This window comes from Alligator sinensis, unplaced genomic scaffold, assembly GCF_000455745.1.
Source record: "Alligator sinensis unplaced genomic scaffold, ASM45574v1 scaffold358_1, whole genome shotgun sequence".
NCBI classification, from domain to species: domain Eukaryota; kingdom Metazoa; phylum Chordata; order Crocodylia; family Alligatoridae; genus Alligator; species Alligator sinensis.
The window spans coordinates 1,219,619-1,230,558 of record NW_005842121.1 but is presented as its reverse complement, the minus strand read 5'-3'; the positions used below and the strand labels follow the sequence as shown (position 1 = coordinate 1,230,558).

General features: G+C 43.6%; 1 protein-coding gene across 1 annotated transcript in view; it reads right to left on the bottom strand.

The window, feature by feature from the left end:
• MIS18BP1 (MIS18 binding protein 1) overlaps nucleotides 1-10,940 on the bottom strand; it is a gene marked incomplete at its 5' end in the record, with an annotated part of 27,038 nt that overhangs the window by 1,615 nt on the left and 14,483 nt on the right. Inside the window, 7 exons of the mRNA XM_006024865.3 lie at nucleotides 481-565; nucleotides 2,084-2,229; nucleotides 3,171-3,319; nucleotides 4,875-5,050; nucleotides 6,038-6,917; nucleotides 8,487-8,592; nucleotides 10,751-10,914. Of these exons, the coding sequence (XP_006024927.3) occupies nucleotides 481-565; nucleotides 2,084-2,229; nucleotides 3,171-3,319; nucleotides 4,875-5,050; nucleotides 6,038-6,917; nucleotides 8,487-8,592; nucleotides 10,751-10,914 (1,706 nt within the window). The remainder of the gene's footprint in view (nucleotides 1-480; nucleotides 566-2,083; nucleotides 2,230-3,170; nucleotides 3,320-4,874; nucleotides 5,051-6,037; nucleotides 6,918-8,486; nucleotides 8,593-10,750; nucleotides 10,915-10,940) is intronic.

The following is a 10,940-nucleotide window of genomic DNA, read 5'->3' as shown; positions in this document are numbered from 1 at the left end:
CTTGAAGCCCTCCAGCCTGGGTGATAGCCCCCCCTCTCTTGGCAGCCTGTTCCAGACTCTGGCCACCCTTACTGTAAAAAATGTCTTCCTAATATCTAACCGAAATCTACTCTCCACTAGTTTGCACCCATTATTCCTAGTCACTCCCTGGGGCACTCTGGTAAACAGTGCATCTCCAATTCTCTGTTGTCCCCCCTTGATAAATTTATAGGCAGCTACAAGGTCTCACCTCAGACGTCTCTTGTGAAGGCTGAAGAGATCCAGATCTCTCAACCTCCCCTCGTAGGGTCCTGCACGGAGGCAACTAATCATGTGAGTGGCCCTCTGAACCCTCTCCAGATTCTCCGTGTCCCTCCTGAAGTGCGGCGTCCAGAACTGGACGCACTACTCCAGCTGCGGCCTGACTAGTACCGCATAGAGGGGGAGCAGCACCTCCCTTGATCTGTTGGTCATGCAGTTTAATTGAAGGAAAACCATTACCGATTTCTTCTTGATGTTGCCCCAAGTGGCCGTGTTGCCTTTCTTGTTCTTCTGCATCCTGAACACATACTTATCATAATCCTTCCTGTAAAAACAGTCAGTCAATCAGTCGGCGTTACTGGGAGGCCTAGTCTGGGGATACTAGTTAGGGCGGTTATAACTAATACACAACAGTCAGTGCATCGGGCAGAAAATGAACAGAGCTGTTCTAGGACGAGCTGATGGAGTAGCAAACCCCAACCCTCTCCAGAAGCCAGCACAACCACCGCAATTGTGCGCTCCTTGCTGAACTGGCCCTCCCTTCGACTTCCAGTCACCGACTACTGCCGAGAGCCGTCACAAACAGGCAGCGTCTTCCTTTATGAGCATAATACACTTCCTCCCACTTACCAAACCAGTCACGGACAAGCTCAGTGCTCGGTTCTGGATGTATTCCTCCCCTCCTCTGAAGCGAAGCCTTTTCCATCAGCCACAGCAGCAGGAAGTCCAGCCTCCTGAAGCTGCTGAGCGTCCTCAACGACCACGAGCCAGGTTTACATTAGCAGCCGTCAGACACGGAAAAAGCCCTTGTGCAAACTGTGCAGGTGCAGTTTTACCCACAGAAATGCCGCCTGGCCATATAAGCTGCATCTTGACTGGTGCTGGAATAGCTATACTGGTACGGAAAGCACCGCCACTGCATGCCTTCATGGGCATTTTGAAGAACTTGGGGTGCGGAAAGACTGGGGCACATTTGTACAGCACTGAAGTGCTCCAAACTGGATCAAGATTAAATGAATACCCTTAGAGCAGCAGTTCTTACTCTTTATTTAATAAAGATTTATTACTAGCATCAGCAGTACCCTACTCAACGTGAAGCTCGAGCACTAATCCGTTCTCAGACTGAAAGGCTACAGTCAATGACTCCTTTTCTGGATGCCTGTTTCCTAGTTCAAACAGCACAACTTTGTTAAACATCTCTCCATCCAAGAGAAAGTTCACGGGAACACAGGGTTTACCAGGCAGGTTCTCAGCCAGCACACACCACCAGTATCACACTCACAAGAAATACAGGTGCTTCCAAGGAAGGCAACAAACCAAGGGAGACAGATTAACAACTTTTAACTATAACTAGATATTGGGCCCTTTTAGAATCTTCTCATGTTCCCAGTTTCATTTAAATTCCCAGCTTTCACCCTTCATACTTCCTGGCCATTAGCTCTGCGGCACATGAAAGCCAGTGGCTGCCTCGCCTTTCCAGCACTTATGTTGTGCATCTCATATTCCAACTGCATTTCAGTCTGCTTGTCGTTTTATTAACAGCCTATTCCTCTGTTCACTTTGCGGTTGTGAGCACGATCACGAAGCCTTCTGCACCATCTTTAAGGACTTACCGTCGCGTACCGAGTTTTCAAAGAGTCTGTCACAAGAGGACAGCAGTCGAAATGGTAAAAGCAAAGCTCTAGACCGGTGTAGTTACAAAAGCAATTTATATGAAAGAGGTGGAGACAGAAGTGGCAAGAAAACAAGCATCTGAAACTGCTTCCTAATATAAAACTATAACTTTTCTCTAGGGCAAGACGCACATAAAACTACCCAAGACACTGTATTTTATAGCCCTTACCTGTTGATTGATCCCAGCATACTAGGACTGATGTGCTCGCACTGAGGCGTTTTCACCCAGGGGAAGATGGATGAGGCAGGCGAGACTGGATTGTTGTCCATGAGCTCAAAGACATCATCATCTTGGCTTTCCCAGAAAGCTGGTAACTGCAAAACCACATCAGCATCAATGACCTTGCACTTCTAACTCCTCTGCATCCCTCACCCCGTGTAGCATGTGCCCCCCCCCCATCAGAGCCCCCCGTGCCAGATTTCCGGTCCCACAGTGAGCCCCGCAGGCCAAGAGACACCCCTGCATTATTAAACCACGCACATTAAAGCTTGGCTATAAAAGCTTAATAAAAATACCTAAAGGAGGAAGAAAATAGTGAATAAGGGCCTTCACCTGCAAGCTTTTTTCCCCCTATAGATTAAATCTAACTTTTTTTTTTTTTTTTTTAAAGGTGGGGGGGACAAAAAGGGAGAAAAAGGATGATGTACTTGTTATTTTATATTAGAAATTCAGGTCTTGTCTACCTTGTTCTTGGAAGACAATGGGAAAGCAGAGAATTAAACTTTACAACTTCAACATATCAACATGGAAATGAGATTACATATAGCTCAGGCCACAGCAAACCAGAATCTTTTCTGACAAACTGAACGTTGCTTTGTTCCAAGTGTAGGCAAGAGCAGAACCAATGAACAGTTTATTTGCTACTGCAGACAAAGCCTCTGGATTGCTAACGTCTATTTAATCCAAATGCAGGGTAAAAGCTTGGGGAGAAGACATATTTGTTAAATTCTCCACCTCTGCGTAAAATCTCCCAGTCTGTATCAAGAGTCCCGGTCCGCATTCAAGTTTTCCAGCAAAACCACACAAGACTGCACTCGGCAGGCCCAGTGTTTCAAAGCTGAAGGAGATTTTATCTTTGAGAGAGAGGGCACGTACAGACTTTTCAAGATCTTGGTGCACATAAAGCAACAAGAACTGGACAGCGATGTCACCATCAATACATTCCCGCTGCTCTCCGTTTGTAATGTGCTCCGACTACTGCCAGAAGGCAGGTTTCTTAAACTACGTCATTCAATTTCTTTGAAAGCAGATTTACCTCTAGTCTTCTATTCTGAAAGGGTGATGTAGTGAAAATATCATCATGGTTGTCTTTTGGCAGCTGATCCAAGAAGTCTCTCATCTGTTGCTTCCTTTTAAGAGTTCCTGCTTTAGCTGTTATCATTACTGGCTGCTTCTTTTGTTCATCTACCAGCACACATGACATTTATTTAGAGGCAGCTGTCAAAAAGTGTGGGCCTGTGGATTCTTAACTACTGTTACAATGATAAATCAGCCAAACATTTTCATATGCTATTTTAGAACAACATCTTTGCCCCCAAATATGAAATCAACCCCTACAGAATTAAGGCAGCCAAGCTGCTATTTCCCTGACAAATTCCACGAAAGAATTAGATAACCAAGGACAGGCCCCAAAGGATTAGTTGCACTGAAAATAGAGGATGCTTTTTCCAGTTTTAGTACTAACGTTTGTTCATGGTTTGTCATGTCTTTTGCCTAAAATTACATGCCAATAAATATCAAGTACTTTTAAGCAGATCATGTTTACATGTTTAAACACAGGCAGGATCTTACTAAAAGGCCAGATTTGAACCGTAGTTCTGGAATTAAATTTTGTATGATGGGATAGGAATGAACATGGGCGTAGGAATGAACCTGGACATCCTTTGTAACAGCTGCTCTTGGTTAAGGTCGGGAGCGGGGTGGGCAATGAAGTGTGGGCACAGGAACTGAGAGAGTTTGCCTTTTCTGTGCCTTCACCAGCCCTTTCCTGCAGCCAGGTAACATGGAAGGGAAAGACATGACTGAAGGGCAGCAGGGACAAAGGGGACGTACACCTGAAGTGAAGGTTGGCACAGATCGGGATATAGGAGCTGGGAAAGTGAAGAACTGGAGATTAGATGAGAAGCCTGGGAAGTGGCAGGACTGGGACATGGGATATTGGAGTGGATGGACTCAAATTATTGGGGGAAAGAGGTACAGGTCTGTGCCTAGAGTACAGTCCCCTCCACAGCCTGGTGTGGACACCAAGTCTCACCCTTCTGGCTTTAGTAACTATCATCACTGAAACCCAATGGAAACAGACTCTGTTCCCTTCCATCACTTGTCTTCCTACAGGATGCCAACGTACTGCTGTTATCAGGTGGCGGCAGTTCACATCAGGGATCTAAAGGGTCAAATCTGGCTGATGAATGAACACTCCTCATATTCTACAACTAATAAGGCAGAGGCCTAAGGACAACAGCCATGCAACCCCGATTCCCTCCTGGAGCAATGCCAAGGGTCCTGTGGCAAAACAGTATGCAATCATGACAGACTGTGCCCTAATGCAGTGGTTTTCAACCTGTGGTTCCGCGGATCCCTGGGGATCTGCAGACTGACTAAGGGGTGCATGAAAGGTGACTATGATCAATCAAGAGTATGTGAATACCCACACTTACAATTCAAAGGGGCCCACATGCCATTCGACATTTTTTAGGGGTCCACAAATGAACACACAAAAAAATAAAGCCACTGCCCTATTGCACACTCATGTGGGGGCTGAACGTAGATAGTACACCCGACCATTCTGACTTTGAGTCCTTGATATTGCAACCCTGATCATGATTTTTGAGTGGAGTTTTGAGTAAAACACTCCACTGCAATATCACCACTGTTTAAATCCATTCACACACGATGGATTAAAACAAAAAACCCAAAAGGGCTGAAAGCCAGAAAAATGATTCGGCAGGAAGGCCAGTACCTTTTTCTGCTTTTTTTCCTGAAGCAGTCGTCGTCGTTGCGACGCGCGGCTTGGAACTCTTCGTCTGATGCTCTTCCATATACTTCTGCTGGCATTCTTCAGCGGATCGAGTACCGACAGTCATTGCTACATCCACCCAAAAGCCCTTTCTGTGTTTTGGAAAAGAACCAACCGCACTGCAAACAGTATACAAGATGTGATAATCTTGAGATTGAAGTAAAATGTTCAACAACTGGGGGGGAGGGAGGGGTGTTAAACAACAGATAAATAACAGCAATAAAAAACCCCAAAATCAGATCTCTGAATTGTCAGATTGAATCCACTTATTTAAAGAGATTCTTGGGTTAAAAGGAATGCAAAGTAATCCCTTCCTAAACTCAGGGAGAAACTCATTTTGTGCCAGGCATAGAAATCTGGATTCCTTTTACATTTTACCTAAAGTAGCTCCAGTTCGTCAGTGTTTACTCACAGAGATGCTCAACCTGGCTCAGCTAGCGGTTTAATGAATGCATGGTGGCAGTGAGTACTACCGGTCAGTATGCAGAATTAGAAACAGTGTTCCTTCCTTTTATTGTGGTTGAACAGCCCTTATTATATCCCAAGAGAGCTCACTTGCTCAGCCCACTTATTTGTGTGTACACCTCTCCTTCATGCCACCTTGCTTGCCTCCATCCTAAGCTAAACCATCCTAACCTTTTCAACCATTTCTGTTGTGAAAGTGTATTGCATTTTAGAAAGTAACCACCCTGGAGTCAACCGTTTCTTCAAAGATCTCATTTCGGGTTTCTTCTATTACACATTTGCTTTTTTGCAGCTCCTTTAGGAGGCCTCCCCATGAAAAACTGACCCAATTTCAATTTTGTTAATTTTTAAACTAGTAGCATTTTCTTCTCTACTTTAGGTATTTCTCCAGAATAACATCTTTTGCACCCAAATTCACCATTTAACTTGTGTCAGGTAAAAGACTAAAAAAGTCAGATCTACGAGAGAACTGAACGTAAGAAAAAATAAATATTAAATCAAAATAACATTTAATATTTACTTAAGCTAGCACATCTGACTCTACACTGGCTACATCAACCGAAGTGATGGTAGGTTAAATTGAAACACTCGAGGCAGTTACATTGCCCACAGATGCAGCATTACAGATCATAATTACTTGCCTACGTAGCTTCTGTAATTCCTTCTCAGTCCAGTCTTCAGTTATACCTGGAAAAGGGCCCAAAGAATTCGGTACCTTTCCTTTGCTAAATTCCTTTAACTTCACTGGGGAAGACTTTGCACCACTGGAAATCTTATTATCAGTTTTTTTGGTAGATGCTTTTCTTTTCTTCTCTTTTATATAAAATTCTTCATTGCTTTCTTCCGTTTCCGATTCAGACAGATACACAGGAATTTCTTTTCCCTTTCCGAGAGCTCTTTTTGACCGTCTCACGTGCAGAGGGGAACTGCCAAACTTAACAGGAGGCACGTGCCTCCTGCGTGACTTAGAACGGGATCCACTTTCATCGGACAGATCAAACATTTGCTGACCGTTGTGGGAAGAACTAGCTGCAGAACCTTTCACTACTCTTTGCTCAGAAGATGCTTTCTTTGTTTGGTTCTCTGAACTTCTTAAGTCAGAGGAAGATTTATAATTGTGAGCTTCTCTTTCCAAAACAGGTTTCACTTTTCTTTTGATGGACACTGAGGACTCTTCACTGGATTCATCCCGCTCTTCTTGGAGGCGTTGTTTCGTTAATCTAAGAGAATACCTGCAAGTCTGTAGAACTTGGCTTGGATTTGTTCTGTGATCTCTGGTATTCTTTTCAAATGTCATCTCCTTCCTCTCTGTAGGCTTTCCTGAAGTCCTGAAATTATATCTTAAATTGTCTAACTTCTTACCATGCAAGGGAGTCAACATCACAACAGTCTTTGCCTTAATTTTCTGAAGGTCAACTGCAGAGTCAATTCCATCCAGATTTGAAATAAGGTGGCTGCTGCCTTTCTTATCACTAGACACAGCTCCTTTTTGGGAATCTGCCTTCCTCTCGCTGTCTTTTCCTAAGGAAAAAAAAGAAGTTATACATATTTGCTATATTTTCATGTATACCAAGACAAGTCCTTCTTGTGGTGCGTGTACACCAACTGCAATATCCAGTACTGGCTACATCTAACTCCACACACCGTTGTTAAAGAGGTAAATGCCCCCTTCCCCTCGCACGAACAGAAGCTGAGGGAAACTAAGTAGAGAGCTCCCCAGCAGACAACGTCACGAGAGCCTGTCTATCAAGACAATAGGAGAATGGAGGTCCTGAGATCAGACGTTTGTTCATCTGCTCGTGCTGGGCTAAGCAGCGAACGTTTAAGCAGCCTGCTTCTCTGCAGACATCCAGAAGCCACCTCAAAACCAGTGGGAATTAGTGTTGCACTAATGTTACACTAACTCCCATTCTGCACTGCCCCCTCTGTGCAAAAGAAAGGCCATGGCACAGGCAGATGAGAGTTACCTTACCGGGGCATCTCTTCCAGGGCGCTTAGGACTCCTTTCCCCGCAGTGTTCAGAGGCTGTGATCCCACCTCATACCAGGCAGGAAGACTAGTTTAAATTCCTAGCGAGCCTGGCAAAGCTTCCTGGCTCCCTGCCCCTGTCACAGATTCTACTTCACGAGGGTACAACAGAAGTGTCATTCTGCCCTCTTGCATAGAGTCGCGCTTATCAAGGCAATGTTAGGGAGCCCAGTCCTCTCAAAGCCACCAGGGAAACAAAGGCTACATTTATACATGCAAGGTAGCACAGTCCACTAGACAGGGCACTTCTGTATGCCGATATGCAGGAGGGTAGCGAAGAGAGCCACTAGCTTGCTCCACCATCACATTTTATGTATGGTGGGTAAAAGTTAGTGTTTGATTTGCATGGCGCAAAAACCCTTCTATTCAAAATGAGCAGAGCAAGCAGGCCCCACAATGGACAGGGCTCTTCATGCAAGGGACAGTTATGCAACAGCTGGACGCACCCAGCTCAGACTACAGAAGGAGTTTAGAATAAGAACTACAAGAACCTTGAAGGTTTCAACTTGTAGACACTGCACAGATACAGAACACGAGATAGTCAACAGGAAATGCTGAATTTTAATCTATATAAGCCATTCAGCTACAAGTTTCATAGATGTTAGGGGCTGGAAGGGACCCCAGATCATCGGGTCCAGCCCCCTTGCACTTGCATTTACTTTGGTACACAGCAAAAAACCTATTTTCTTTGTTGCACGACTGGATCTTCTATATGTTTCAGTTACTCAAAAGGATTTTTACTTACTTTCTTTTCAAATTAGCTTGGAGTTTAGTGCCTTATTCCCCAAAAATGCCTTATAACAAAGCTTTAAGAAGTTTGATGAGGCGATATACTTTGTCCTCTATTTATGCAGTCAGCTTACTTTCTGCAGTTCATTTTAGGTTTAAAATTGGATAAGGTGTTGTTTTAATTACGAGTTATACAAAAGTCACTGGTCAAGATAGCTTAAACATTTTCAACATCGATATACAACACTGCTCAGTTTTGTAACTGATCCACCTTCTTACACCAACTGCCTCCCCCAGCTTCTAATGATCGTTCACTGAACCTCGTGCCCTTACCTGTTTTTTGGCTTTTAGTTTTTCCTTCATTTGTCTTTCTTGCATCTTTTCTGTTCTTCTTCAGAGACCTGGAAATGGCTCTCTCTCGGGATACTTCACTATAGTCCTTGAAAAATAAGACAATAAATATACACTTCTGCTAGAGATTATACTTGTCAAATGTATTGAAACAAGTACTGAGCAACTCATAAGTTCTTCTGGACTGTTCTCGTAGGGTTGGGGGATTTAAAAAAGTAGTTATGTTAGCATAACATGTCACCAAATTGTATCAGAATGATGACTCTGGAACATAAATCTTGAGTCAAGCGTGGGACCACATGATGAGAGCAAAACAGCAAATTTATTTATATAAATAAAATTACAAATCTCTCTCATTAAAGAAGACTGGATTTTAGCTGCCTTACTAGTGATGTGGACCTCAGTTTGGGAGACACTTTCTTAATAGTTTATATATATAATTTGTAATAGTATGAAACTACTAAGAAAGGTGTCTCCCAAACTGAGGTCCACATCACTAGTAAGGCAGCTAAAATCCAATCTTCTTTAAGTTTCAGGATGCTTTTTTAAAACCAACTAAAGCTAAAGAACTAAGGGCATGTCTATGTATTTGTTTTAATGCTCAGTAGCCTATTCTACTGCGCATTAAAGTGGTGTGTAAAAAAACTGTGCTAATACACTAGTGCGCAGTAGAATAGGCTACTGTGCATTTAGCGTCACCTAAAAAGCATGCGCGGGTGCTACTGTGCATTAGCCTACTGCAGATTTATTTAGTACCTCATACTGGAGGTACTAAATTTAGTGCGCATTAGAAAAGGCGCATACGTGTGTAGATGCACCTATTTTGTCCCAATTCTTTTGCAAATCCGTATGTGAAGAGAAGAAATAAAAAACAGCACAGATTAAACAAATGGGAGGCCCAATGCACTGACAAGAGCTTCTTCCCTTAATTTGATCCTAATGTTATTTTTAAATTCAAAAATCAACCCTGCAGCTGCAAGGGAAAACACTGAATCAGCATTTTGAGGATGCTTCCATGACATACACACCTGACAGCATAATGTGGGAGCAACCTCCAGTTTGATTTATTTGCTCTCCTGTTGACACTAAGATAAGGAAGTGCTTTTATTCCTCCTTTACAGTTGGAACAGGACAAAAGTACTGAGATTTAAGATCCAACTGTCCTTTAAAAAAAAAAATATATATATATTTTTTTTGCTAAAAGAAAATCTGACCATAAGGGTGCCTGTAGACATGTGGGACGCCTGCTTCAACATTCAACATAATTACAGTGAATCAGAGCAGACTCGATTAATCAAGTCTGCTGGACCAGGCTAATTAGCACACTCCAGCAGCCTTTGCACCTCAAGTATTTAGTGTCCCCATGCTTCAAAAATGGCAGTGGGGATACTTTAACTAAAGCTCATTTAACAAGCTTTAGTTAAAGCACCCCCACCACCATTTTGAAATGTGGGATGCTGAATGCATGAGATGCCGAAGGAGCTTTAGTTAGAGTGGCTCCTGAGAGCTGCTCTAATGAAAGGACCCCTGCCCCTGGAGCACATGTAAAGACGCTCTACATGCCTTATCACTGTAATCAGTGGAGGTGCCAAACATCTGGCTCACGGAGCTGTGTCATCATGTCAGAGATGCTCCCCACAGGGCCCAAAACTTGGAGATGGACGTTGGCAGAGTTAATTGCTGCAGCTCCAAGAGCAACAATTCATGTTGCCTCTGCTTGTCCCACCAGAAAAACTAGTGGTACACAGCCACACACAAATCTACCCTGGTTAGTTTATAGGGTACAAATCTACCCTGCCTTCTACTTGACTTCAGATTAATATTGCTAATTATGTCTGTGATGAGTCCTGGAGCTGGATCCAGAGCATAGGACTCTGACATCTGGCACACAAAGCTACAAATCGGGTGGCAAGAGCATTAAATGCCATAGGTCCCAGAGCTGCAGCAGCCAACACTCCTCCCACTGCCAAGTTTTCAGTCCTGTGGGCCAAATGACACCCCCACACTTTGGATCCATCCCATGGACGAGCTCAGAGTTTGACATCCCTGTAATACAGGAAATGTGGCACAGCATGGAAGTGAATTTGAGGCCCAAGGCCTTAACCACAGAAATATTCTTATCCAAAATTGGTCTCTTGAGAAGTAACTCACAGTACAAAAGAGTTCTGCATTAAGAGATCAATCTTAGATTTTGTTTAGACGATCATGAAACAGCCTTCAAGTAACAGCACGTATGAGAGTCCTACCAGCAAGTAGTTTGTTCCACCTCCTTCTATAGTTACATTTAGTGTCCGATCAATAACCTCTCGTTCTCCACACCAGTAATGCAATGGTGCTTTAAGGCGCCGGCCGCTACGGCTGAAACTTCCATGCGAGTCGCCTTGCACAGAACTGCTTCCAGGTGTCGTAGCTACGAAAAACCAAACAACCCAAACA